Here is a 27396-nt window from a genome sequence, read left to right as displayed (position 1 = left end):
CCACGATATCCAACGCGCTGGTCTCAATACCAAGTTCCGACCGGGTCCAATTTCGCAATTCAACTGCGACCAGGGAATCGATTCCGTAGCTGGCTAATGGCCGGCTTACTTCCAACGGGGTCTTCAAACCAAGACTGCGCATCAAAACTGCATCTACAACCTCCACGGCTGATGTTAGAAGGCCGGGTGGTCCACGCTTTCACTGGGGGCAGCCGCTGCATTCTTAAGTGCGGCCAAGTGGCTCTCTTGGCTGTTGCCTCCTACAGCACCGGTTGCTGCGGCCGTCGGCCTCAATGCGCTCCACCGGTGGACTGGTTGCATAGGCGCAGTGGGAACGAGAGGGACGGGGATACCCGTAATGAGACGGTATCGGGGTTGATCGGCGATCCTGTCTGTTGGAGAATCGAAAAGCGTAGGATTTTGTGCAAGAGAGCTTCATTTATGGGTGTCCAGCCCTGCGATTCCAATCTACGACTGAGATTGTCGCGGTCTGTGAAGTATCCTACATCCTCAATCACTCCCAAATTCACAGAGCATGCTGGGAGACCAAGGGAATGTCGGTAGACTGCAAACGAGTCCTGGAAGACGTTACCAGCACTGTAGTTGGCTTGGGCCCTTTGACCAACGACACCACTCACACTGGACAGGAGAGTGAAGAAGTCCAGTTTGAGGTTGTGCTCTATGGCCAGGTTGTGCAGGTTCCAGGTTCCGACTACCTTGGGATCGATGGGCATCCGGAACTCATCCGGCGTCATCCTGGAGAACATTTTGTCCTAGCTTCGTTAGTCCAGCAATAGGTCTGTACTTAGGCGCAGACTTACTCGCAAAACCATCGCACCTTGGATAATTCCGCCGACCGGCTTCTTGGTAGAGGCGAAGGCTCGTCGCACGTCTTCGATATCGGTGATGTCGCCTCGAATCAGGTCTACGTGTGTTCTCATTGCCTTGAGATGGTAGATGATACTTTGAGAAGCAGGATCATCGTATCCACTACGGGACATGACCGCGATATTCTTGGCCCCGACGCGGGATAGGTAGAGGGCGAGACTTCCACACAGGCCCTTGAACCCGCCGGCAATAAGGTATGAAACGTCATCTCTCAGCTTCAGGACGGGAATGGCGGGAATGATCTGGATTATTAGTCCGGTCTCAGCAGCGAGTGTGGGGTGGATGGACGTACAGGTACTCGAACATCATCGCGGTTCTCATCCGACACGACGATCTTGCCAATATGCTTTCCATCTCGCATGTAGCGGAAGGCATCTGCAATATCGCCAAAGGAGAATGTCTTACAGATGGGAAGGGGCTTGGTAATACCATCGTTGACAAAGGCGAAAATCTGCTTCAACAAGCGGTCGAATGTGGGCAAGGAGACCGCCTTGAGTGACAGGTCGAATGACCGGTATGAAGCATTGTGGCTGAATGGTGCCAACGAGATGCTATTCCGATCAAGGAGATCCTTCTTGCCAATCTCAATGAAGTTTCCATTGGGCGCCAGGCAGCGCCAGGACTCGTGCAGCATATCACCCGTTAACGAGTTCAGGATCACATCAGCGCCGCGGCCATTGGTGGCCCGCATGAGATCCGTAGCAAATGATATCGACCCCGAGGAGAACATGCGGTCTTCTGGGATACCGTATTCCGTTCTGAGGAAGCGGCGCTTCTCCTCTGAACCAACGGTCACGTATATCTCGGCTTGCAGGTAGCGACAGATTTGGATAGCCGCCAATCCGACACCTCCTGCACCGGCATGGATCAAAACAGTCTGTATTGTCAGTATATGTAAATAATAATTGGGGCAAGAGACATACCTGTCCTGGTTGTGTGTTGGCCAGATCGATGAGACTATATATAGTTGTCATGAAGCAAACTCCGAGGGTAGAGGCATCCTCAAATGACATCCAATCCGGAATCCGCTGGACACCCTCCACTGTACTGATGACTCGATTGCCAAATCCACCTCCGTCCTTCCGGATGAGCAGTACACGATCTCCAACAGAAACAGACCTCGCATCATTGCCTCGTCGAGTGACGATTCCGGTACATTCTAAGCCCAAACGACGCTCGTTGGATGCAATGAAGCCCAAGGCGTGCGCCAAGTCCTTGAAGTTGAGGGCCGCTGCATGCACCTCAATCTCCACGTCACGGTTTCCAAATACCTCGTCGGGCTGCTCTGCATACTGCAGACTGCCAATGGTGCCAGTGTGCGTGCTAATCAATCTCACGGTGGACTGGTGGCCATGCAATGATTGATCTTGACTTTCAGGGCCCAAAGCGCTGTCCTTCTCGGCCTGGTTAACCGCCTTGTCTGGAACAATTCGGCTGATATAAACCATTCCCCCTCTCTCGGTAAATTCGTGATCTTCATCTTCCAACGTCTCCGCAGAAACAAGACGTTTCAATACCGAATGAAGAGCGCCTAGACTGGCTGTCCCATCTGCATTTTCAACGTCCAAGACCATGATTAGAAGAGGTCGGGTCCTCTCCATATAGCGACCGCGCGGTGCCAAAAAGAGGGCATGCTCAGGGTGCGTCACCTGCATCTGCGCACCTCGTGTGACCCAGAGAATTCGACATTCGAGTTCAATGAGTTTTCTGAAAGATTCGAATTGTTCGTCGCTCAGATGAGACATGACTGGAGAGTGCATTTCGCCCAGTACCACAACAGTCCCGTTCTCAGGGACATCGTTGAACGGCAAGGAATGCTCAATGACCTCCCACCCATTCTCCATGAGATAAGTAAGGGCTTTCGACTTAAGTTCATTCGAGGACTTGAAGTGCGTCACATGGAGTGGAGCCCTGGATGCTGGAGTTTCTTTTGCTACGGCAGATCCAAAGTAGGCGAGTTGGAGCTCGCCAGCATACTTCGGAGATTCCGTGGTCGAAATGCTTTCCAATCCGCCAAGTGTGAATAAGTTTCCTGCAAATGCACTGGTGTCGTACAAGACGCAAAGGAAGCCTCTATCGGAAAGATGATCTCGGGCCTTTTCGATATCGGGAGCCGAGGGCGGGTGATAAAGAGACGCCTTTAGAATAATGATCTCATAGGTGTCTTTGTCCTCCATGCCACTAAATGGCGCATCGATGTCGTGAACGCCAAACTCAACATTCGAGCTTCCATGTTTCGACCGTGCGGAGATAGCGGAGTTTGCGATGGCACCGAGAGATGGTACTCAAGCTCAGTGGCAATATCAGAAGCGATGGGTTTAACGCGATCAACCCACACGCTTTCGGCTTTATCAATTAAGTCGAGCTCCAAGACCCGCAATCGAGGATTCTTGTGGGCAACAAGGTTGATAACCTGTCCAATCTTCGCAACAGCCTGGGCAGTGCTGCTTCCAGGCTCTGATGCCTCAAGCAAGGTAGAAAGTTGATTATTGGAAAGGAAAGAAACGTCAGGTTGCCATTTCAAACATGTGTACGTGTGCGCCGCATGGCTCTCCACGGTAGCGTCAAGGGAATGGTAGTGAAGGCCAGAAAGTCGGAAGAGCAAGTTCCTATTGACTGGGTCATATACCTTGACGTTGGTCTTAGACCGGCGGGGATCATCATCCCTTCCAATACCGGTAAACTCTGCATCTGCAACAGCTAATCCTGTCTCTGGCGAAGATGTTTGCGCCATCACGGTCAGGCCGTCTATCATAGCCGGCAGCATCAAGCTATCGACGGAACTTCGGTGGCCAGACCAGAGAGACGATGCGCCCGCCTGGAAGCAAGAATCAATGCTCACGGGATACATTGTGTTACGGAATAAGGCTGGTGGTGGCAAAGATGATCGTATTGCTCTGTAGTAGCTATAGAAGATAATATCATGACATGACTAAGCATAGTGACTAGGCGTAGCCCCATTAGGTAGTGGCCTCACACATTGGATACACAGACTGCGGTGTTTTGGATTGTGGTTGCAACAAAGAGTGGCTCGGTTCGACCGCCGACCAGCAGTAGACTCGATTTGCAGTTGTTGTTAGAAACTGGGACCAAAACTGTATCCCACATCTCGCATTGCCTTGATTGACTTTCACTTCGAGCAGCTATCGGTAGAAATAGATAATTGCAACTAACGACTTAGCGAGGGCCCTGCAGCTATCATAGTTCACGCAAGTAATTTGGGTGATTTCGCCCTGCGATGGATAACGGCCATGCTTGCGGGCTTCATGTTGGTCCGACGACATCGGCCCTTTGATGACATCGGCATCATTGTGGGAGTCAGATACTTTCAGATTCCCTTTTTGGATATCAAGCCACGTCGCCGTCAGACGGTTCCATTCATCCTTTGCAGGTTCCCACACGAAAAGGTCTCTGAAATCAGGATTTTTGAAGACCATGACAGCTCCTTGCGGCTGGGCATATTTGGATCCTTCGCCGAAGTCATTGGTGGCGTAAATCCCCGGGCCGAACTCGTTGTCAGAATGTGAAGTCGATATGACGGGAACAAAGAATGACATCGACAGCATCAGCGACTTCAGGTTCACCCCTCGAAACCAAAGATCATCGTTTTCAAAATCAAAGACGTCACGCAACTTTTCCTGAACCATATCACGAGTCTTCTCCGGCCTTTTATTGGACTTCACACGTAAGCATAGAAGGTGACTTGGAAAGTGGCGGGTTCGGCCAAGAGGGTATAGGTCGCGGATTTGGTGGTTAGTTGGTTCATCGGAGGCCAGAGGCGGTATGTCGAAGACCGGCATGACGAAAGCCGTGGTAGGAGCAGGGGCCCAGCTGTCAAAGTACTTTTGAAGAAGGGGCCGGGGTACCTTATCCTCGCTGGCATAGCGAGCAAACAGGAAAGACACTGGGTGAACTCCGTTGGGCACGCCGACTATTTCGTCGTCGAGAAGGCAGGCGGGATCGTCGATAACATCGACGACATCATTGTACCCGAAAATCCAGAAAATGCTCCGGTTGGACCCAACCATCTGCCAGGATGGTTTGCTCTGGTCTTCTGGCAGATACTCGGCGATTGCGGCGGGGATTTCTCCCGGGTATTTTCCTTCTATGAAGATAGGATCAAACCCATTTTGCGTAAGTAGAGCCTCGTCCTTTACACGTCCTTCGGCGATCATTTGATCATCCGGGTCAACTTCATCCTCGGTATCAGTGTCACAGTTATTTCCAGGTGTCATTTTTTCAGGCTGTGCGGACTCGTCGGTTGCAGCGTTCAAATTGATGACTTTCACTGATCTATCGTAAACGTTGTTGTCTTCGTCGAAGCTCCAAGGAAGAGATTCATCTATAGCCGCGTCACTCCCCTTCTTGGCTTTGAGTTCGGATGATTTGTAAGTGTCGTAGAACTGCTTAAGCTCTTTGCGTACTAGTGAGACATCCACCACCCACTCTGGAGGATAGAGCTGTTGCGTTGACCCCGTCGATCTAGTCCTGCGTTGTGTTGTCGCCTCAGGCCGACGAACTTCAAATTGGGAAAGAAAACTTGCTATTTCAGGTGAAATTCGAAAATTGGGGTGATCTGCACAGTAGGCTGCGAATTGATTGCCGCGGACGGTCCTGTCATCCGTCGACAGCACTCTTGTCGACATGTCAACCTGACGTAATCAAATGTTGTCCACGCTCCTTTCGGTCACCCCTGCCTCGAGAACTTGCCAATATACCTACCACCTCACAACCTCAGTTAGGACTATGGGGCCCACTTTTTACCATAGGTTCCATCTGAGCTCTCTCGTCCCTGTGAGGAATCAGGTGTACGGCGAGCGTACTGGTAAAATTATCTATCTAAATAAAAATTACAAATGATATGTATTTAACATGTATGATCCACGAACCACTGGACTTAGCGATGGCGAGCCGCGCAACAATATCGACCCCTTCACGCAGACCGACGACTACTCGGATGCGCTGAGCTTTCTGGCAGTTCATCCCATGGTGGATCAGGCCCGCATGGGGATTTGGGGCATGTCTCTTTCTGGGGCCGTGGCACTAGCTTGTGCAGCAGTTGACCCACGCGCCCGCTTCGTCGTCGCCGTCTGTCCAGCTTCGGAGTATTCTTTTGCGCAGGCGAAGATACCCAGCGTACTTGGCAAAATTGCGAAGGATCGGGAGTCCCAGCTAAAGGGAAACGCTCCATTCTATCTCCCGATGCTCAACCGAGCGGGCGAGAATCCAGCTGGGTTCAATTTAGGCGTCGACAAGGACGCCGCTCTGCGCATCCTCAGCGCACAGGATGAAAAGAACCCCACACGCCAAGCATTGGCTGCCAACCATGTCAATCGTACGACCATACAGTCTTACCGGAAGCTCCTAATGTGGAGTCCAGCTCCGATCTATAGGCATCTGGCTGTGCCGGTGATGTTTGTGGTGCCGGAGTTGGATCAGCTCATCTCTGCTGCAAGACAACAGGAGACGTTCGAGAATCTCCCGGGAACCACGAACCAACTCCACGTGGAACACGGAGTAGGTCACATGGATGTTCTCGAGGGAGAGCAGTTGCCGGATTTGATGAAGCGGAAGTTGCTGTTCATCCAGGGGGTTGTAGGTTAATGAAAGTGGAGAGGAAAAATCAATCTGATTGGACCGTGTGGCTTGTGCTATCCATGGATATCCGAACGATAAACGATATACGATATACGATATACGAGACTGTACGGAGTATAGAGACAGCCAACCTTCCAAGATCGGAAGGTTCTTCATTATTTTCAAGTACTCTGTATATTTATTCTACATAGTCTGTCACTTGATTATTCTCCTAATCTTCTGGAAAATCTTGAGAGTCTTCATGAAAATGGACCCGATCCCTTCTCACCCAGAGTCAAGCCCGAACTCCCCAACCCCGACCTCAGATCGATCGTTTTTGCAAACATTTACCATTCTGACTGCCCTATGTGCAGGAGTATTTGTGGCTGCTCTTGATGTCACTATTATTACGACAGCCTTGCCGTCGATTGCCGCACATTTTGAGTCTAGTTCCGCCTACACATGGATCGGCAGTTCCTACATCCTGGCCAACACGGCCACCATACCCGCCTGGGGTAAGGTTTCAGATATCTGGGGCCGAAAGCCGTTGCTATTAGTGGCGACGGTAATTTTTTTCAGTGGAAGTTTGATCTGCGCAGTCGGAAATACGATCGCAATATTCCTGTTTGGTCGGGCCGTCCAGGGGCTAGGGGCGGCCGGTCTGATCACCCTCGTGAATATTTGTGTCAGTGACTTGTTCTCTCTTAGAGATCGTGGCCTGTATTTTGGCCTCATTTCTGTCGTATGGGCCCTCGCCAGTGGAGTAGGTCCAGTCCTCGGTGGGGTGTTCACTGAAAAAGCAAGGTGTGTTCTATCATGTTCCATTTCAGCCTTTCATATCCCTGCCAATTCACGGTTTCAAAGTACGTACATATGCACAATTTCGATGTTTTCCTATTTGAATGCCGAAAGGAAGCGGCCGTTGGGTTTTTTTGAATCCACTTATATCTTACATGTTACATTGCATATCGCTGACTTGTCCTAGTTGGCGCTGGTGTTTTTGGGTCAATCTCCCAGTCACTGGACTAGTCTTCTTGTTATTATGGCTTACTCTCAAGCTTGAATCACCCGATACCCCAATATGGAGCGGCCTGAAGGCTGTCGACTGGACGGGATGTTTGTTCGTCATCGGTAGCACCATCATGCTTTTTTTGGGTCTCGACTTTGGGGGTGTCTCGCACCCTTGGAACTCCGCCACGGTGATATGTCTCATCATCTTTGCCGGCGTGCTTCTAGGTCTGTTCGTTGTCAACGAATGGAGACTGGCGAAGTACCCCGTCATTCCACTAGTCCTATTCCATCATCGCTCCGGTATCGCTTCTTTCTTGGTCTGTTTTTGCCATGGCTACATCTTTATGGGCGAAGCATATTATCTCCCGCTATACTTCCAGGCGGTCCTCAGCTCTAGTCCGATTATGTCTGGGGTTTACATTATTCCGTTTGTCTTGGCTCTCACCGTTTCAGCTGCATTAACTGGATTTTTTATTCAAAAGACAGGAGTATATGTCCCAGCGATGTGGTCGGGGCTAGCCGCTATGACGTTGGGGGTGGGTTTGCTGATCAACCTCGAGGTTACCGCCAACTGGGGCAAAATCATGGGTTTCCAGGTCATTGCCGGCATCGGCATCGGTATGAATTTTGAGGGCCCATTGTTGGCACTCCAAGCAATTGTTGGGTCCGAGAATACAGCAACTGCCACTGCGACCATTGGATTCGTACGGACCCTGTCCACCGCGATCTCGGTCGTCATCGGAACCGTCGTGTTCCAGAATCAGATGGCAAGAAAAGAATCCCAATTGGTCTCCACCCTGGGCCAGCAACTAGCCAGTCAAGTCTCAAGAGACGCAATGGCTAACATCAAGGTCATCGATACACTCCCCCTGGATCAAAAGCTCGTGGCACGACAGGCCATTTACGGGTCATTGCAAACGGTCTGGATCATGGTAAGCTCCGGTTTATGGTATAAGGAACGCATGCTTACTCGTCTGTGCAGTACGTTGCATTTGCAGCCGTGGGGCTAGTAGCAGGGGTATTCGTTGAGGGCCATCATCTGGACACGGAGCACAAGGCACCGGTGCTCGGTTTACGAGATGATAATGAAGGCTGAAGAATTGGGTGAAATTGCGAGCGAATAGTGTCTAGATGAAGTGTCTGAAATGATCTTCGCACCAATCCCAGAATCATTCCGGACCCATATCATCCATAGCCGCTACAATATCCCTCGGCGGACATTCATTCCACTCTCTTACTCGGCCCCATGGAATCACGTATCGTTTATCTCCAACCAGCAGAACTTTGGAGAACCCTGCGTACAACATCGTATAGACTCCGAATCTCTTATCATACAATGTGGGTCGCACCAGAATCATCAACCACCATGGCTGATGCTTCCACACATCTGTATCCAGCTGTCCCGGGTTTTGGGCAACGCTCACAATTCCGTACTCTGCATACCGTCTCGCACCTTCTAGCGCCAACCACCAGTTTCCGACCTTTGATTGAGCGTAGTCGCTAGGAGGATCTTGCGTGATCCCGCAATCCACTCGATCTGGCCTAATGCCCCCAACAGGAGCATGTGACTCGATACTCAAACTGGCAGTCCAAACGATCCGCACACTTCCGGGGCGCTATCCTGAGCTGCATTGCGTAGCATTGGAAGAAGGGCCTGGGTGAACATTAGGGGGCCAACACAGTTTACCCCAATATGACCCTCAAGGCCCTGCCGGGTTGTAGTCCCAATGGGACTCCCGCCAATTCCTGCATTATTCCACAGGATATCCAGCCGTGACTCATTTTTGCAAAAGGTAGCGGCTGATTTGGCAATGGACGATAAATCATTCAAGTCCAGATACAGAAATTTGAGTTTGGCAGGTGTGCTGATGTATGATTCATTGGTGGATTCAATAACCTTCTGCATGGCTATCTCCGCGCGTTCCTTGGATCGACAGGCCAAATAGATTGTTGCACCTGTAGGGTAAAGTCGTTTGACTAGTTCCAGGCCTAAGCCTGAGTTTCCTCCAGTGACCACGAATACACGGAGTAGTTGGGGGCCAACCTGTGATTCGCTCGACGTTGGCGAAGGCGGGAAGTATTGAGTCCAGAAGCTCTTGAGCGAATTCATGTTTGTGGCAGGCTGTGCTGATTTGTCCTTGGACCCACGGAGACAGATGATGTTCAAGGATGGCGCTAGTCATATTTATATATTTCCAGCCTCGGTTGCTTCTCAGGCGTTCCACTCGGACCTTTAGGATTTGAGTGCTAGGGGCTGGGGTTGAACCTACTGCTCCTGTGCATATTGTGGATTCTCTTAATACTATCGACCCCTTTGATAATATAGTATATCATTTCCGTCAAAGGCAAAAGCTACATGAGGACGTCGCGTGCTCAGTCACGATTATTGGCGATGATTGCATATACTGCACCCTAGCACCATCCTTCGAGCCCCGGGCCCCACATCTGACATGCATAAAGTGCCTGCATATGCATGGGATAGGGCCTTGTGGTGTCTCGATTGCTACTTTTTCTCCGAGTCATATGAATATGACGTTGTAACCGCGCTGGAAATTTTCAAAAGATGTATAGTTGTCTACCTACTTGTTCTTTCTCGGCGGTATAATTAGACGGAGATAGCCAAATTCGAATCTGTATCTATTGTAAAGCAAAATGGGGGTCAGACACATCTCGCTGTTCTTAGCCAACATTCTTCTTCCTGCTGCGGTGATCCTCTTTGGTTGTGGGCTTTTCTCGTCCGAGCCAACTGGGATTATCACACCATATGCGTACAAGGAGAAGGCACCACCACTCTTTGACAAGGTTGTGTTCATGGTTATTGATGCTCTTCGAAGGTAACTTGTCTTCGACATGTACAATGTACGGGCATGGCTTACCGTTCGTTCAGCGACTTTATATACTCCAATCGTTCCGGTTTCGAGTTTGCCCAAAGGTATGTATGTCACTCCGCTGGCGATACGTACATCTACTGAGTAGTTTCAGCCTGATCAGGTCAGGCTCGGCGATTCCATTTACTGCGCATGCAAACCCTCCGAGTCTTACTATCTCGTGCATCAAAGCAATGACAATTGGGTCGAACCCATCTTTTCTGGACGTCGCGCTCAATATTGCCGACAATGATGATGCATCTAATCTTTCTAGTGAGGATACCTGGCTGCAAGGTTTAAAAGCACCACTCGCGGAAAGATAATATTCTACGGCGAAAACACGTGGTTGCAGCTGTACCCGGACATTTTTGATCGGAGTGAGGGTGTTGACGCATTCTTCGTGCCAGACTTTACTGAAGTCGACAATAATGTTACAATTCATGTCTCTCCAAAATTAGCTCGTGAAGACTGGTCCGCACTGGTATTTCACTTCCCAGGAATGGACCATATCGGCCATACCGGCGGACCAGAGAGGTTGGTCTAAGTCACCGTTCATGTCGATGGTTACTTACTCATCGTAGTCCCTATATACTTCGGAAGCAACAAGAGATGGACTTTATCATCCGTGAGATATATACAGCCATCGAATCCCAGCCTCATCTCAGTTCGACCCTCTTCGTCGTAGCTGGCGACCATGGCATGAACCAACAAGGGAATCACGGTGGATCTTCCGCGGGTGAAATCTCCCCAGGGATGCTCCTGATTTCTCCTGATTTGAAATCGCTCCCTAGCGACAGAGAAGCTCCAACTGCCCCTCATGGCACAGGATTTGACTTTTATTCTGTCATTAAACAACCTGATATCGTCCCCACGCTGGCCGGTCTGCTCGGCTTTCGAATCCCTAGCAAGAGCGAGGGAGTTTTCATGCCACAACTCCTCTCCCTTTGGGAAGACCCATCTGATCGTGTACGGCTATTATTAGAGAACGCTCATCAACTACTGAATGTTAGGGGACACCATGTCGATCACCCGTATCACATCTCTCTTCAAAGAATTGAAGATCGAATTGTTTCGGATCCAAGCTCAACGGAAGCCTTGTCGGAATTATACCAGGTAAATCTGCTTGATGTCCACTATCCGTCTGATTGAGGTGACTTATCCTATCTAGTGGTGTTATCAAATGCAGAACTCATTGGGCATGGCAGCTGGAAGTCTAAACTTTCGTCTGCTCTCCGCAGGCCTTTTGAGCGCAGTCAGCGCTAGCATCTTATGCCTCAGTGTCCTCTTCAATGGGCACCTCGAAGTCAAACACATGGTTGTGTCAACGGTATTTGCCGCAGTCTACACCGGAGCTATGCTTTCCGAGAAATATGTCACGCAAGAACATAACTTCTGGTACCCGGTCTCTCTGATCTGGTTTGGCTATCTTAGCTACTCTAGGGACTGTAACTGCAGCCCTTTCGATCGTGCGCTTCCAGTCCTAGTGCAATTTTTGGTTCTGTCCTGGACGCAAAGTGGAGATGCAACCGATATGCTGCCAAAAATATTTCAGACGTTCCTTTCCCGGTACCCCCTGATCCTCTGGATAATGTTGAGTTGGGCTTATGTTTCCACTTCCGTCCGGCTGTATGGATCACTGGGAAGTGCATGTGGCTCCACCATCGTTCCCAAAATATGGGCTACGTCTCTCGGCGCCCTGGCACTCTTACTGAAGTTCGGTTCTGCTTCTCTCAATACCCCTGACCTAGTTAGATTCACCTCTCCGCATCTCCTTTACTGGTTAGCGCAGGTAAATTTGAACTCCACTGCCAAACTGGTCTTCTCAATATTGGCGGGCACTCTGGTTTACTTGCTAACACTGAAGGGCAAATGTAAACGAACGAAAGGTGGTAGAGGCTTTCGTGATCACTGTGTGTTCTCCTGCTGACTTTGTACAGAACTTGCCGGCATTCATCATGTCCTCGCCATTTACATAATGGCGCAGTCCAGACCTCGGAATATTCCTTTGTTCCTGGTTTTCCAATGGCAGCTGAAATGGTTGAGTCAGTACCACCTTTCTAGGCAAACCAGTCATCCTCTAACTTTTATTTGCAGTTTTAGCACCCTCAACTTATTCTGTCTTCGAGATTGCTTTGTCCACCATCATCTTGTCCCAAAGCTCTTTCTTTACATTTGGTGGTAGCAACACCATCGCTTCGGTCGATTTAACAAATGGCTACAATGGTGTCACGTCTTACAATTCAATTGCGGTGGTACTGCAGACGCTTTTCGCCAATTGGGCAGGTCCTATCTGGTGGGCCTGCGCGGGAATAAGGTTACTCGAGATCACCATTCACCACAGAGCATCTCAAGTCCTATCTCCGAAGAAAAGCGATCAGGAAGACAAGAAGAGGGTCGGAAAGCCCAGTTCAACATTGATGGCTTATTTGGCTATTCAGACACTGTTTATTTCCATCAGTCTTGCTGCTATCATGGTTGCATGTGTTGTTCTTTGGGATTCATCCATGATCTGGACAGCTTTAGCTCCCAAGTATATTTTCGCCGGTTTATGGGTGGTCTTCTATCACGTGTTTGTCACCGTTGGACTATTTGGTGCTGTTGGAAAAGCAGTACTTGCGAATTGACTTCGAGGTCGCCGTCATTTGTATTGAATACTAAAGTCATGGGAAAAGAAAACCTATAGATGGCTAGGTATAGAAAAGAGAGATGTCAAGCACTTTTTTGTTCTTATACTCCGAATTGTCGTCTATTTATCAGACCTACATATAAGTAGAGACGTTATAGAACCAAGGTGATAGAGTGGTCCCAAGAACCCGCCATTAATGGGTTGGTCTCACCAAAGGAGGTAGCAAACTGCTCTTTCAAACTACTCTTTCAAACTACTAATCCAACAACATGAGGTACACAGAGTCACAACCTAGATAAGTTAAAGGCGGATGCGACGGATATGAAGATTGACATGGATGATCTGGATTGAAGCTGAGCAACCGTGTGGATTGATAGATACATGTATATAGTTCATACAAGATGTCTCTTCAATCATGTTTGAATGCTCTAGGGCAATAAGCTTTGACAACACAACAATTCATGCTGGTAAAGAAGACGTAGAGGATGGTGACGATGGTGGCTTTTTTGACATTGCGTCGACCGTGTCTTGGATCGTTGATAATGCAATAAACAATTTCGGTCGCAGAGCCGACAATATGCAGCTATTGAATCTTGGGTCTAATTACTGCAGTATTCAATCCCACATGACATAAAGAATTCACAAAACATCGGTATCGTCGGGTATCATCGAAGAAGTGTCCTTCATATAAGTCGTGTCCTGCATATCCGACCAAATTTCCCACAACGAGGGCAGGGAGCACTTCATCCACCCTTGGAAATCCTCAGATAGATCTACCTCTAACGCCTCGACGAGTTTCACATAATGATATCTCCTCTCTTCGTATTTCGAGTTCTCTGGAAAGGGAGCGTTTCGTAAGGTTTGAAAGCTTTCTTCGTCAATGACAATAAACATACGATAGCTAGGGAAAACATCGAGCATATCACGCTCAATTGCATCGGCCCTAAAATGCTTGCGGAGCTGGTCTATCGATGCTCCGTCGAACCGGGAAGCATCTTCAATTACCCGTGGCTGGTAATTAGGCCAGATTTCATCCCAGGGAGTGATATTGAACTCATTTGCCCTAGATCTTTCGCGAAGGGAAGTTTCGTAATCCTTATAGAATGCGTTCTTCATATACTTAGTGGTGAGGTTGACCATACGCGGGAAAAGCGGCATTGGATTGGGGAGTGTAGGTCGTCCGGTAGATGGTATAGCCCCAGGTAGGCTCACAGTAATAGAGCCATTGATAGATGTTTTGCATATAATCTGGAAGCCAGTTGTATTGCTTCATCGGCTTTCGGAGTAGCGACATGATGGGTCGACTTTGGATGTTGCGGTGGTTTAGAGGGGAGTTGAGGACGGAGAAAAGTCCAGCCTCATCGGAACCCTGGAAAACCCGCTTTATAGTCCTCAGGGCTGTGAGCTGGTTTATATCAGACCTACACAGAATCGGTATGCTTGTGCATGAGATGGCGACCCGTTGACGCCAGACGCGATTGCCTGGCGCGAAATGGGCGCCAAGTCACGTGGTTCGATCTAAATCGGAAGGTATTTACTTAATAGGGTGACCTACACCTGAAAATATCTAGCCTAGGCTTGAGAATTGCATGAGATCTACGAACTATTCCATTTATATAGCATCATTCTATAGCATGTGTATAGAATAAGGATAGAAGTAGCATCCGACAACTAATATTCCCAAAATGGGAACATCATGTCATGTGACTCTCCATTTCCATGGAATATCAAATGCGCGAACTAGAGACAATAACCTCACAAATCCACCACGCTACATACACACAGTCCATTGACTGATAGACTGTTAGCCAATATGTGGAAATACACCCTCTCCACCTTGGTGGCCGACCTTCCCCTCCTGCAGACCGGCCGCTGTCTAAGCTGCCAATTCCGCAACCCAGCAACTCTCTCCCAGCTACGAACCAAACCCTTTTCTCTGCGCCAATATTCTAATAAGCCCGGGAAACCCATCGATGCAAAAGAAACCCCGCCCGTGAAACGAAACTTAAAGAACGAGGCACACCGCCTATCGACTGCCATCGAATTCAAACAGAACCAGCCCCAGGATGGACCCCAGCCCGGCGACGCAGACTTCGTTCCTCCAAGCCTGGACCGGCCGATCGGTAGCCCACAAGCACCATTAGAAGGACAGAACACAGGTATTGACACGCGGTCGATGCGCCAGCGGCGCGACGACTTCACCAACTATGACCGGCATATAAAGCGCCGCAAGGAATTGTACGAACTGCCTCTTCCTCTTCTTTACACCTCTGGATAGAGCCTAAAGCTGTGGATATTGGTGCTAATAAACAATGACAACCCACAGGACAAAACAAGTCGCCAAGCCATACTTCCGCGAATGGTCCAATCTCCGCTTCGCCGAGGGCAAGACCTTTGTCTCGAACCCGCGGTTGTTCAAAGCCGACAGAGCCCTTTACTTCCCTAATATGCACGGCATAACACTGGCATCACCCAAGGATCCTCAAAATACGACGACCCAGCTGCGCGGCAGCATCTCCGTCGTAAACCTGTTCTCAAGCGTGTGGGCCGAGAGCCAAGTTGCGACGTTTACAGGGCCGGAGCAGAATCCAGGACTTGTGGAGGCGATGGCCAGCGGTGGTAAACTGGTGCAGAGGATCGATATCAATCTCGAAGAGAACCGGTTAAAGGCGTTTCTGGTGAAGACGTTCATGTGGCGGATGCGGCAGAAATTGGCCAAGGAGCAGCATTCGCGTTACTTCCTTGTGCAGAAGGGCTTCGATCAGGCACTCAAGGAGACCGTTGGCATGATGAATTCAAAGGTCGGCTATGTCTACCTGGTCGATTCGGAGTGCCGCATCCGCTGGGCGGGGAGTGGACCGGCTGAGAAGTCTGAGTTGGAGGGACTTAACGCTGGTGTACGGAAGCTTATTGAGGAGAAGAAGAATGTCCTCCGAGTGCACGATCCGTCTCGCGGGTATTGATTGAGGTTGTTTTGAGAAGGATTACCTGAACTGGAGCCTTGGATGTGATTTTATTCCACCCTCGGTCGAATTTGTACATACAATAGAGAAACTGTATAATAGAAAATATATCAAATAGGCGCCTTCAAGACCCTTTCCCGAGAATTATCATCGACTCTGTCGCATCCCCCCTCAAGGGGGACTCGGAACATGCCCAAACCCAAACGCCTTCGACAAGAGAAATCCACTCGCTGGAGAGCAGCAATTGACAAAAGAACAATAAGACATAGGAGCAGCGACATAACCGAACTGCCGCCGAAGCCTCGCATTTATACTTTACCGGAAGAACAGCAACATCAAAAAGCAGAACCCAATGAAACACCCGAGAATGATAGCATCCCGCCTCTTCTTGTTTCCAATCTTGCCGATGAGATAGTTCATGCCGGGAACATTTCCAGCAGCGCCGACAATGCGCCGATTAATGTTAGCAATCGTCTCGCTCTGGACACCGAAGTTCTCATTGATGGCATACGCCTGGCTCAGAACGCCGTCCATCATGCTGTGGCTGTTCTCGACTCGGCCCCGCTCTTCGAGCATGTACTCGGCCTCGGCGGCGGCAGGGTTGGATGCGCGATAGGAGCTGATGTCTGAGCGGACATTAGAGAGTAGGTTTGCACGGTCACGCGATTCCGAAATAGCTGCGGTCAGACGTTGGAGTTCGCGGCGGTGGTCTTGAAGCACTTCGCGGTGTCGGGAGACATTATTCTGTTTTAGAGCGGAGGAGGTGAGGGTGGCTTCGGAGTCGAGGAGACGGGATAGTTGGGCGATGACAGACTCGCGCTGTGCGGAAGGTTAATTAGCTGTCGGTGCTTTGTTTCCCCTGCTGAGTGTTGGTGGATGGACGTACTCTTTCGAGGAGGTCTTTCAATTGCGATTCAAGCCGCAGCTCTTCCTCGGTAGGCGATGGTGGAGGTTTGGTAATCGAGGCAAATTGTGAATAGGTGTGGAAAAGGTTCTCGGTCTATAGGTGCGTCAGTTAACATTGGTATATAACTTCTAGTGAGGAGATATTGGTACCTGAGTTTCAAGCGACCGTGCTTGTTGCCGGAGCTGCGTCCACCCGGAACTAGTTGAGGATGCCATAGCAGGCAGAGATATGTTGACTGTGGAGATGGAGCCAACAGAGAAGCCTGGTCTGTTTAAGAGCTCTTTTCAGACGAAATAGTTAATCAGTGCAAGGGCCGAGGTGCTACCTGCTTGTCTACGTAAGTGCCAACCCATGACGGGGTAACATGTGCTAACCGAATACAGTATGTTTATGCCCCAGGGACCAGGCAACAACAGACCCAAACTTCAGGCACCGAATTAAGGCATTAGTGCCACTGCAGTCACGTGCACCCGCTAAATTCACAAATTCGCTTAGCCCTAGTCCCACAACCAGTCGCAAATTGACCCTCGGACATCTTCAATTCTCAACGTCGACAACCCACACAATTCAACGCCACCATGGTATGTCGCGCTGTGCAAATGCTCTGATATCAAAATGCTGATGAATTGCTTTTTTTTTGCAGTCGTCCAAGGTCAAGGCTGGTCAGCTCTGGGGCAAGAACAAGGATGAGCTCGCCACACAGCTCGAGGAGTTGAAGTTGGAGCTTAACCAGCTCCGCGTTCAGAAGATCGCTTCCGGCGCTTCCTCCAAGACTCAGAGAATGTGCGTATTCGACACCCCCGATATTTGATTTTTCGTGCGGATGGAATATGAAGATTTGCGGGATGGGAACGATCGGACCCGGGCAAGACGACATACAAGAGGAGGGAATACGCCAGCATTCAACCAATCGATCGATGAGGAAGAGATGGATTATATGATCTGGCACAAAGCACACGATATTGGGGTCATCAATATTCGAGATTTGATGCTGACTGGAATTTTTTTTTAGCGGCGAGGTTCGCAAGTCGATCGCTCGTGTTCTCACCGTCATCAACGCCAACCAGCGCGCTCAGCTGCGTCTGTTCTACAAGAACAAGAAGTACCTCCCGCTCGACCTCCGCCCCAAGCTCACCCGTGAGATCCGCCGCCGTCTCACCAAGCACGAGCGTACCCGGACCACCGACAAGCTCCGCAAGCGTGCCATCCACTTCCCCCAGCGGAAGTACGCCGTTAAGGTATGATAATCCGACAAATCCTGGGCGGGGAATAGGTGGGTGAGGGTCGATGGACGTTCATCTTTACCCTCACTACCAAGGACCGTGCCCATCAGACGAAACGAATCAGCCGAACATGATGCTGACGATTTGTTTGTTGCAGGCTTAAACGCAGAACTTGTTCGAATATGGAGTTTTGTGGGAAGACGTTGCTGGCCTTGGACATGAGCAGGACGTGACAGTTGGATCCGAAAGCTTGTGAAGGGGTCGGTTTTCTCTTTTTTTTTACATCCAAAAAATGGAATTTGATTATGTATCTAAATAGGATGCAAATCGACTCTTGACATGACATGATTTTAGACATTCTCCAGGTTTCCTTGCTCTTGCTCTCTAGTGATGATATCTCATGGATATGTATCGAGTGCCAGGACTCGATATATTTTCCATAGCATATGTATCGTGTGACCTGCGTTTTATTCTACATGATTCAAGTATAAAGTAAACATATGTCCGACTAAGGATATCTTGCTATGGTGACCAAACGAATCTAGATACCAAAGACCTCACTATGTACCACCCCACAAGTATGCCTAAGATTAAAATAATAAACCGAAACATATCTTCAATCTTAGATCAGTCAACCCCCCACTACCCTGGTCCAAAGCAGAATGTGAGTTATAGTATCCAATTTCAGTGTTGACTGCTATCCTAAGACTGGCTAACCTTGTTGCCATTGCCATTCGTACTCGCGGTCCTAACCCCAACATCCCCAGTATCCGTCTCAAGAACCCACATGCCCCCACAAAGACAAGACCTCAACAGCGACAGCTTAGCAATCATCTTGAACGACAGAAGCGACCGGGGCAAATTCGTATCACCAGAGACCTCAGTGCAGCGCACACACCTACGCTTCTTCAACAGCGCAACGCGACCATCGATCCCCAACGGCAACGGCGGGCGCAGCGGACACTTCTTGAGGATATCGACCTCACGCTGCTTACGATACAGCGCCGTTCGACGATCATTCCCAAAGCCAAGCCAGCTATAGTCCCCGAGGTAGATCGCCATGCGGTTGATTTCGGATTTGAGCGCCGGGACTGTCTGCCGGAGGAGGGTGGCGACGGCCGTGGTGAGGACAGGCGGAATGCGCGCATTAACCAGCAGTTCCTTTTCCGGGCCGGGTCTTTCGGCGTCACCGAAGCCAGCGCCTTGGTAGGCGTGTTTCACAGCTGAGTCCACTCCTGCCAGGAACTTCTCGTACACGTCGATTCGTACCGGTGATGATTCGAGTGTTTGGCAGATCTCTGTATAGTAGACTCGGGAGTCGCCAACAAGTGAGGCGGGGTTTGTGCTTGCGAAGCCGGCATGCACGCCGCGGAGGCCTCGACAGATGAAGCGGAGGAAGGCGCGCGACATGCTTGCCAAGAGGACTAGGAGGGGGAGGGAGGAGGAGTTTTTCACTGCGAAGATAGTTAGATGGGTGGGCTTGAAGCTGGTGTTCTTTATGGAGAGGTCCTTACATTTCTGGGTGAATGCTTCTGGGTCATTGAAGACATCTTCGAATTCGTCGGCCATGTCGAAGATTTCGTTCAGAAGGAAGTGGGAGAAGTCTAATGTCCATTTGGTGTTGCCCAATACCATGCGTAGAACATCTTTTCAATTAGCAACAGGTCATGTAACTGAATTGACTTCTTTTAAACTTACCTGGATCATGCGATTCAGTCTGCCCCCCTTTATTATACTGGAAGAAATATGCAAATAGAACAGAGGCATGTCTGAGTTGAAGGCTTGCCCACGGCACGGCCGATGAGAGGTTGCGGCGCTGAAGTCTCCCTTTAAAGCCCAGTCCGGCCTGTAAGCTGAGACAACGAGGTATGTATGGATGGCTCATGAGCTTGTCCTGTTCGGCTGTGAAATTGCAATTAACCGGCAGTGCACGATACACCTCGCTGATGAATGTGGTTCGAGCCTCTTTAAATGTCTGTCAGCAGTCTTGATGATATCAATACGATGGTCTTAAGAGCACTCACCTGGTGATAGCTGCCCGCAGGCAACCATGAGTATGTCATCTGTGTTAACTTCAATTCCACATCCTCGACTGAATGCCAGTGTCAAGGCCGCAATGGCCGCAGAAAAATTGTCTACATGTCTGGGTCAGTGTTATTATCTCACATAGGTGACCTGGTAAACACATACTCTCGTCATAGAGACCCTCTGTGGATCCGAACGAGTGTTCCATCACCCTCAATTGCACATGTCCGTCAACATCCAGCGTAACGGCAACACAAGCGTTAGGAGAGAAAGCAATGTGAAGACCTGTCCATATCAGTTCTAGCCATGCACCTGAAAGCAAGATCGCTCAGTCCCGGACATACCTGATGTTTCCAGTGGGTAATGGAATCCAGCCTGGGCCAGACAGGTCACTGTGCTTGAATCGCCAAGACCGTTCAAAACGGTCATTGTACGTGTCTCATAGCATGTTATTGAGCTGTCGTCATGACTGACAGCCAACACTGCCCCATGCTCTATTAAGTCCACCGAGACAATATACTTATCGCAATAAATGTCCTCCAACCTGCGCAGTTCCATTTTGGGCTGAGGATAGGTCAGTCTCCATGCCACGCAACAGTCAAGGCTTGGGGGATTCGCACCTTTGCTTCAGCGTTACTTTTCTTTGACGGCACCTCGTCAAACTTGGAGTGGAGTATCTGCGGTGCAGATTCCAAATGCCACCTGAGAATCACACTCGGCGGGCCCTGTTGGTCTGGATAGTCATGTATGGCATGGAGAGGCTTCGATAACACAGCCAAGATCCAAGGATTGGCAGTGGACCCCGCGAGGCTATCAAACTGTCCCGGCATGATCTCTAATCGCGTCAACGAGTATACCGAGTTCAAAAACGGCAAAGACTGATCGGAGTGGTCCGGGCCCCGGTTGACATTCAATATATTGCTGGGCATGTCAACTTTACAGTGGATTAAACGGAAGGTGGGGACAGGGAATTGGCCAGGAGGTTTTCCCAGCGTCGGCTCCCATTGCGATGGGTTCCAGCCGATGTCTACTCTATAAAGACACATTTTCTGGCATGCGGAATAGGTGGAGAGAAGGATCCCATCTGTTTTAATACATCAGTGACCGGAAATGGAAGCTCCGACTGAAAGGCAATACCTTGTGTTGCAGTCATGGATGCATGCGTTAATAGTCTGTCTGAATACCCTGTGTTCTTCAGTTCGGCTGGGAGCTCGGCCCATTTGCTGTCAGGGTTTTGATATATCAGCTTGATCTGGCCGGCTCTGGTGACGCATATCAATGCGCCTTTGTTGGCTGGGTGGAATGGTCCGGTGGAGCGACGACGGAAAGGCGAGTATGCCCATCGACCGTTCACCTTGGCTGCTTGGTGAAAGGCATGAATCTAGGCCATGTTAGAGTCCTTTCACCCATAACTTGATCCGTCTTGATCTATTCTGATAGATAATGGTAAGGGGGACTCAACGTACATGACGGTAGGTATTCAGCCACATCATTCCAACAACCTGGCTGCCATCGTCGCCGGAATCAAACGATGCCTGACGCAAACCTGTGATGCTGTTCAATGCAATGGATATGGAATAGATTGATATGCGACCAGAACAATCGACAACGGCCAATTCTGAGCCAGTCTCATTCCATGATATATGGGCTAGTTGATTGCCATTATGGGCCTCCAAAACTGGAGCCAATGATGTCTCTTCCCCAAGCACCCATTTTCCATCTGATGGGCGGCACTGGAGATAGCGGACATTAACCCGGAGTCCACCTTGGGAAATAGATGCAATACATCCCATCCGAGACCAGACGATTTTCCTAGAAGACGGTTAGTCCTGGAATGCGGAATATGTAGCATACTTTCCAAGCTTACTGGCAGCACCCTAATAGACGCATTTCATCTAGGCATTGTGCTAGACCTTTGATTGGGGAGGCGGCCGGCATGCCCAGTTCCAGGGAGTTGGGTTCTCCAAAGAGATCATCCATATTGATACCGTCCTCCATGATCAATGGCATAATATTTTGTCGGATTACTCAAGTGTGTTTCGATCAGAGAATCAATATAACAGCATGGCTTCATAGAGTTCCCCGGACCATTGAATATCAGATGGGCTTTATTATTATTTGGTCAAGAAGGGGGATTCCCGAGACCAGGATATTCGAAGGCAATCTGAGAACCACCACCAGCGATATCAAGTCAATGCAGCGATTCCTGATTTCCAATATGAGGGGACCATAGGGGGACCATAGACCAAATCCAGATGTTATGCCGTCAGCGCCTGGACCTCCAGGGACCAGTGGATTTCCCGTATGCTTAGTCAGATCTCGTGACATGGATCAGGTGACGGGTAGTCCTGCCAACGGCAACTGGCCAATCAGAAAGATATCAGGTGACCCACTATCTAGCAGAACGAATCAGGACTGAGCCCTTGAACTGTCAAAACATGGGAAATAGCAGAAAAAAAGCCGGAAAGGAAAATAGGAAGGAAAATCGGGGGAAAAATCAGAGAATAATAGGAAGAGCACAATACAACATATATTAAGAGTCCTATTAATGTGTGAGAGGGCAATTGACCAGTATAAACCCCCTATAGAGTACAATCAATGGGAGTTTCAAGAGTATCAAAGAAGCTATCCCTGGTCTATGTCCCTCTTTATTCCGAAGTATATGCGTAGCAGTCTTAAACCCACAACCGTTCGCATCAAAACAACATCGAGGCCCGCCCTTCCTGGTCATTCGGCTCAAACCAATTTACTTCCTCAACATTCCTAGGGGAAATCCATACCTTCGGCCAAAACAAAAGACTGTTTTTCCTCTGCGGGCCCTTTTTTTTAATTCTTTTTTTCTCCGGCCCATAGAGCCCTGAAGTGCACGAGTTTCATTAATGCCCTTCCCCCCCCAACGCTGACCTCATCGTCAACTTCCTCCAGAGCTACAACTTTCTACCTACAACTACTCCTACTCTTTTCTACCCTCTCTCCCATCTATCTCAAGGTATTAAACCTCATTGATCTTCATTGATCTTTACTCACCAGACACATGATTTCTCTTTTCGAGGTTTTCTACGGTCTGTGAGCAACTTGGAGATACCACTCGGTTCTTTTCGCCCCGATTTCCCCTGGGGGTGAACACTCTCCTACACCATTACACCTTCCAGCCCATTCGCAACTCCCACACAGCCATGGGGGATTTCAATTTAGATTTTTCGTCCGATTCGGAGTTGAGCTCCGTGCCTCCGTCACCAACATTAGCAGCGCGGTCGTCACCAGAGCCTGCAGAGCGGTACCCAACGCCTTCATCCCAAGAGGGAGCTGAACCTGCTGAGGGTTCTGCACGCCAAGCCCGTCCCGCAAAGAGGAGACGCAACCCCCTACCAAAGGAACGGACCACTCAGTATCTTGATCTATCAAAATGTCTCTATGAACAAAATGATCAACACAATTTGCTCGTTCAAACCCTGCGTCATCAAAAAGACATTGTCGTCATCGCTGGCGCTGGCATTTCCACGGCTGCGGGTAGTAAGTTTCTGCTTTTGGATTCTGCCATATTCGAACCCAACTCTTAACTCTGCATAGTTCCGGACTTCCGCTCCACAGACGGTCTCTTCAAATCATTGCAAAAAAAGCACAATCTGAAAGCTTCCGGAAAGCTTCTCTTCGATGCTGCCGTCTATCAGGATGACGCACTGACGGCGCCCTTCCACGAAATGGTCCGGTCGCTGTCGGAGGAGGTTGCCAACATCAAACCCACCGCCTTCCACCAAATGCTTGCCCGATTAGGTATCGAGTCTCGCTTGAAGCGACTTTACACCCAAAACATCGATGGCATTGAAACCTCTATGGAACCATTGGCGACTGAGATCCCGCTTAACGTCAAGGGTAGCTGGCCGATCACTATTCAACTGCACGGCAGTATTGAAAAGATGGTATGCCAGAAGTGTCGCTACCTCGACAACTTTAAGCCCGATATGTTCAAGCAAGCCGACCCGCCGGCTTGCACCGAATGCACTGATAACGACAACGCTCGCCAAATCGTCGGCCAACGGAGTCACGGCATCGGCCGCATGCGCCCGCGCATCGTGCTCTATAACGAGCACAACCCCGACGAAGAGGCAATCACCTCCGTAATGAACGCCGATATCAAGTCCCGTCCTCGCGTCTTGATTGTCGCCGGTACCAGCTTGAAGATTCCCGGGGTCCGTCGACTCGTCAAGAGCTTGTGCACAATGATCCGCAGTCGCAAGGATGGTGTCACGATGTTCATCAACAATGAACCGCCAAGCGGCAAAGAATTCGACGGCTGCTTTGACTTGATTATCAAGGGTTCGTGCGATCAAGTTGCACACCAGGTGAACCTGAAATCATGGGAGTCAAAGGACACTACCCCGTGCGTGTACGAATCCTCGCCCGAGCCCATTCCTCGTAACTTCAATTCTACGGACGTTTCCGTCGTGGTCACACCGAAAAAGAGGCCTCGCGCAGACACTGGACTCGCCACACCTTCTTCCAGTCACGACGAGAAGCCCACGAAAAAGCCGGCCAGCAAAGCTACGAAAATCAAGATCGAGAACCCAGCAAGCAATGGCCGATCCATCCAAGACATCATCAAGAAAGAAAAGCCTGCTGCTTGCAAGCCTACCTCGAAGTTCGTCACCAAGCCCGCTCCCAATCCTCGTCCCAGAAAGGCTGCAACAACCGCTGCCTCGAAAAAGCGTGGCACGCCTGCCGCCCCGGTCAGCAAAATTGCCTCGTTCGGTCGTGTTACTAAAACGTCTCAAGCCGCCGGCAAGCTCAGTACAAAGGCCGACGGCAAACCTATGCAACCGGTTCCAGCGGGCGCCTCGAGGAACAATGGTCCTCTACCAAAAACGGAGCAGCCCGAGAAAGCAGACAAGCTCAACCCAGAGTCTCTTCCTCGGCCAGTGGCTTCCTCATGACTGTTTTATGTTCCGGTCATGATATTGATATCTTATTCTATGTTGACTGCAAGTTCATGACATGATGCATGGTTACCAAATGGCGTCCTTGGTGTTATATTTCTTCATTGCCTTTCGGAAACAGTGCTACCTTCACTGCTCCCCCATCCCCTTCTGGGGTTTCCATTCCTTCACCTATGTTTACATACTTCCTCTTCGTGGACTGTATTCCTACTTGCATCACCTGCGTTTGGTTTAGGTTGATGATTGCTGTCCTCTTTTCGAAAGATACCATTGATAGACCACGGTTTCTCGCATGGGTTGGCTCGGGCGTTTTTTTCGGGAAAGAAGCTGGCTTGTTCCAGCGTGAATGTGTTTCCTCGTTTCAATTCTTCTTCTATTTTTATTTCTTCTTCTCATTTTCGCTCATGCTAATCTGCACGGGTGTTTCAGAGGTCATGTTGGATTATCTAAATGAGATATTCCTGATATGAGTCTCTCATACAATTTCTTAGGCGCTGTCCCGTTTAATACATTTTCCGTTGTTCTCGTGAGATATAGCTCATGTCTCCTTTTCTTGTTCCTGTAGTATTTGGTGTTGTAGGGCGCTGGTTCATATAAATATATCTACTCAAACTCGCTACGCGACTGTACTGCATGTCGAGGGTTGATATACTACTTGATGTATTTATATTTTGGACTTATCGAAGTTTACGTTGACTGTGTCCACATATACAATAGTACGGACAGGGCGTCGCATAAAATCCATTCGTCATTATGTGTATAGTACAGCAGAGCATTCTTTTCTTTTGCCAGCCAACCTCTCCCAATGCGATCCGGGTTGTGTCGATTCGGCTCGTCCACATATAAACTCCTTTGACATAGCCTAAATAATTAGCCCAACCCAAGATCATCCCGCAACTGACCACCAGGCCCATCCTCATCTTCATCCGTCTCCTCGGCATCGGGATCGTAAGGCCCTTTCTTCGCGCCAGGCTCACGATCCAAATCCTCCACATGTTCAAGATCATCCTCACGCGGAGCATGTTCCTCCTCCTCATCATCCTCACTTTCCTCCTCTTCTTCCTCTTCCTCTTCGACGTCTTCCTCTTGAGTCTCGTCCCCATCATCCCCAGCAGGCGGACCAACAGCTACCTCCACATCTTCGTCCCGCTTCACCTTTTTCGCAGGATTATCGACCATGTCGACATCACCATCACCCTGAGTCGCACCCTCGCCTAATGCATCCTGCGTCGAGCCATTATCATCCGCCTTCTTCGGCTTGCGCTTCCCGGCTTTGATTTCCGTGTATGCCTCCAGTTCCTGTTCAAGTCTGCCGCGGAAAGAGTCGAGTTCTAGCTCGGAGAGGGCGTTGAAGACGTCTGATGGGGCGATGGTGCGTTTGAGGGTTGCATCATTGGCACTGAGGTTGCATGAAGGGTTAGTTCAACATTTCATACCATCGGAATAGAGGAGAATAAAATTGAGATCTACCATCCCACATATGCGAGACGGGGAGGACTCGAATGCAAACCCCAAAGGCAGCGGGCAAAGGGTAAAACATACTGTGAAGACAAGTAGGAAACAAACACCGTAGCAGCCTTCTGCATAGCCAACACGGCATCCTTCTGGATCGTAGTATTCGGTGGGAGAACCGACTTGGCGAGACGAACCGTCAGTGAGCGTGGTAGGAGATAGTCCTACAGGTTACCAGAGAATAGCGTTAGCCTGACCAGGTTCTCTTTTCCGCATGCCGTATATGAAGGAGTCAATGGGCGTTATATCCTCGTATAGTACATAATGCATGTTCATGTCTCTGGCTTTTTCTTCTTACCTCGACACTTGCGCCCGCCTCGGCCCGAGCCTTCAACTGCTGCTCTGTCGCAAAGACGGGCCTCTCGCTCTGCGGTACTGGAGGCGACTGCTGCAGTAGGGAATCATCGGGATCAGCAGGCGTAACTGAGGACGCGGATTTCCGAGGTGGCATCTTTGTAGGTTTGGGGTTGGTAGGTGTCTTTGTGCTGATTGCGTGGTTCAAGGGATCGGGGGGTTGACGATGTGGCCCCCCTTGGATATCGAATCGAGTCAAGGTCTGATTGTTTCTCTCTGTAAAGGACCTTATGGTGTATTTAGGGTTGGACTGTGGTTATATGCTTTGGAGATGGGTCAACGTTCGAGGGTTGCAAGACGCGCCAACGCGTTGGATTTCTCGATGCGCGAGTTGTGGGGGGCTTGGCGGTGATGTCTACTCTACTTCGACGTGATTTCTATTTCGATCTTCGCTTCTACAATAATACGTATTACAATTTACAGTTTTGGTGGGTTAATTTGGAAAGGAGTCATTTTACTGATGTTTTTATACCACTGAAATTGAGATCGAACCGAGGGAAGGATGGAAT

The 27396-nt window shown here is 49.6% G+C and overlaps 13 protein-coding genes across 13 annotated transcripts; 6 read left to right on the top strand and 7 right to left on the bottom strand.

Annotated features, from left to right (window-relative positions):
* Positions 1–290: 290 nt before the first annotated feature.
* Positions 291–3739, bottom strand: N7525_011050 (MDR/SDR family oxidoreductase; the record flags this gene model as incomplete). The annotated part of the gene is made up of 5 exons (XM_002560713.2): positions 291–773; positions 822–1130; positions 1181–1765; positions 1812–3069; positions 3108–3739. The coding sequence occupies 5 exons, from the start codon at positions 3737–3739 to the stop codon at positions 291–293; spliced, it is 3267 nt and encodes a 1088-aa protein (XP_002560759.2).
* A 292-nt stretch (positions 3740–4031) lies between these two features.
* N7525_011049 (uncharacterized protein) lies at positions 4032–5534 on the bottom strand (the record flags this gene model as incomplete). Its single annotated transcript, XM_061215324.1, has 1 exon — positions 4032–5534. The coding sequence occupies one exon, from the start codon at positions 5532–5534 to the stop codon at positions 4032–4034; it is 1503 nt and encodes a 500-aa protein (XP_061067836.1).
* Positions 5535–5874: 340 nt separating this feature from the next.
* Positions 5875–6492, top strand: N7525_011048 (uncharacterized protein; the record flags this gene model as incomplete). The annotated part of the gene is made up of 1 exon (XM_002560714.2): positions 5875–6492. One exon carries the CDS (start codon positions 5875–5877, stop codon positions 6490–6492), a length of 618 nt encoding a protein of 205 aa, XP_002560760.2.
* A 241-nt stretch (positions 6493–6733) lies between these two features.
* On the top strand, positions 6734–8572 carry N7525_011047 (MDR family MFS transporter; the record flags this gene model as incomplete). Its single annotated transcript, XM_002560715.2, has 3 exons — positions 6734–7269; positions 7451–8408; positions 8459–8572. The coding sequence occupies 3 exons, from the start codon at positions 6734–6736 to the stop codon at positions 8570–8572; spliced, it is 1608 nt and encodes a 535-aa protein (XP_002560761.2).
* Positions 8573–8645: 73 nt separating this feature from the next.
* On the bottom strand, positions 8646–9586 carry N7525_011046 (uncharacterized protein; the record flags this gene model as incomplete). Its single annotated transcript, XM_061215323.1, has 2 exons — positions 8646–9018; positions 9081–9586. The coding sequence occupies 2 exons, from the start codon at positions 9584–9586 to the stop codon at positions 8646–8648; spliced, it is 879 nt and encodes a 292-aa protein (XP_061067835.1).
* Positions 9587–10128: 542 nt separating this feature from the next.
* N7525_011045 (uncharacterized protein) lies at positions 10129–12967 on the top strand (the record flags this gene model as incomplete). Its single annotated transcript, XM_061215322.1, has 7 exons — positions 10129–10310; positions 10364–10408; positions 10647–10877; positions 10925–11456; positions 11512–12232; positions 12281–12385; positions 12438–12967. The coding sequence occupies 7 exons, from the start codon at positions 10129–10131 to the stop codon at positions 12965–12967; spliced, it is 2346 nt and encodes a 781-aa protein (XP_061067834.1).
* Positions 12968–13608: 641 nt separating this feature from the next.
* N7525_011044 (uncharacterized protein) lies at positions 13609–14127 on the bottom strand (the record flags this gene model as incomplete). Its single annotated transcript, XM_061215321.1, has 1 exon — positions 13609–14127. One exon carries the CDS (start codon positions 14125–14127, stop codon positions 13609–13611), a length of 519 nt encoding a protein of 172 aa, XP_061067833.1.
* A 628-nt stretch (positions 14128–14755) lies between these two features.
* On the top strand, positions 14756–15932 carry N7525_011043 (mitochondrial ATPase complex subunit ATP10; the record flags this gene model as incomplete). Its single annotated transcript, XM_002560719.2, has 2 exons — positions 14756–15207; positions 15296–15932. Coding segments are annotated over 2 exons (1089 nt in total), but the record flags the coding sequence as incomplete, so codon positions are not given.
* A 315-nt stretch (positions 15933–16247) lies between these two features.
* Positions 16248–17054, bottom strand: N7525_011042 (putative vesicle transport v-SNARE protein Gos1; the record flags this gene model as incomplete). The annotated part of the gene is made up of 3 exons (XM_002560720.1): positions 16248–16751; positions 16819–16932; positions 16989–17054. 3 exons carry the CDS (start codon positions 17052–17054, stop codon positions 16248–16250), a joined length of 684 nt encoding a protein of 227 aa, XP_002560766.1.
* A 363-nt stretch (positions 17055–17417) lies between these two features.
* N7525_011041 (60S ribosomal protein uL29) lies at positions 17418–18225 on the top strand (the record flags this gene model as incomplete). Its single annotated transcript, XM_002560721.2, has 4 exons — positions 17418–17420; positions 17483–17622; positions 17852–18077; positions 18220–18225. The coding sequence occupies 4 exons, from the start codon at positions 17418–17420 to the stop codon at positions 18223–18225; spliced, it is 375 nt and encodes a 124-aa protein (XP_002560767.2).
* Positions 18226–18764: 539 nt separating this feature from the next.
* Positions 18765–22097, bottom strand: N7525_011040 (mediator of RNA polymerase II transcription subunit 16; the record flags this gene model as incomplete). The annotated part of the gene is made up of 10 exons (XM_061215320.1): positions 18765–19516; positions 19577–19708; positions 19761–20027; positions 20087–20197; positions 20253–20372; positions 20432–20651; positions 20708–21171; positions 21225–21468; positions 21554–21899; positions 21955–22097. The coding sequence occupies 10 exons, from the start codon at positions 22095–22097 to the stop codon at positions 18765–18767; spliced, it is 2799 nt and encodes a 932-aa protein (XP_061067832.1).
* A 1166-nt stretch (positions 22098–23263) lies between these two features.
* N7525_011039 (putative SIR2 family histone deacetylase (Hst4)) lies at positions 23264–25018 on the top strand (the record flags this gene model as incomplete). The annotated part of the gene is made up of 2 exons (XM_002560723.1): positions 23264–23600; positions 23658–25018. 2 exons carry the CDS (start codon positions 23264–23266, stop codon positions 25016–25018), a joined length of 1698 nt encoding a protein of 565 aa, XP_002560769.1.
* Positions 25019–25891: 873 nt separating this feature from the next.
* On the bottom strand, positions 25892–26984 carry cbfA (uncharacterized protein; the record flags this gene model as incomplete). The annotated part of the gene is made up of 3 exons (XM_002560724.2): positions 25892–26420; positions 26564–26697; positions 26832–26984. The coding sequence occupies 3 exons, from the start codon at positions 26982–26984 to the stop codon at positions 25892–25894; spliced, it is 816 nt and encodes a 271-aa protein (XP_002560770.2).
* Positions 26985–27396: the final 412 nt, after the last annotated feature.

Source organism: Penicillium rubens (genome assembly GCF_028828025.1).
Source record: "Penicillium rubens strain IBT 27055 chromosome Unknown utg000004l_segment0_segment0, whole genome shotgun sequence".
In the NCBI taxonomy this organism is placed as follows: Eukaryota; Fungi; Ascomycota; class Eurotiomycetes; order Eurotiales; family Aspergillaceae; genus Penicillium; species Penicillium rubens.
The sequence above is the reverse complement of the archived record's forward strand: the minus strand, read 5'-3'. Positions and strand labels throughout refer to the sequence as shown.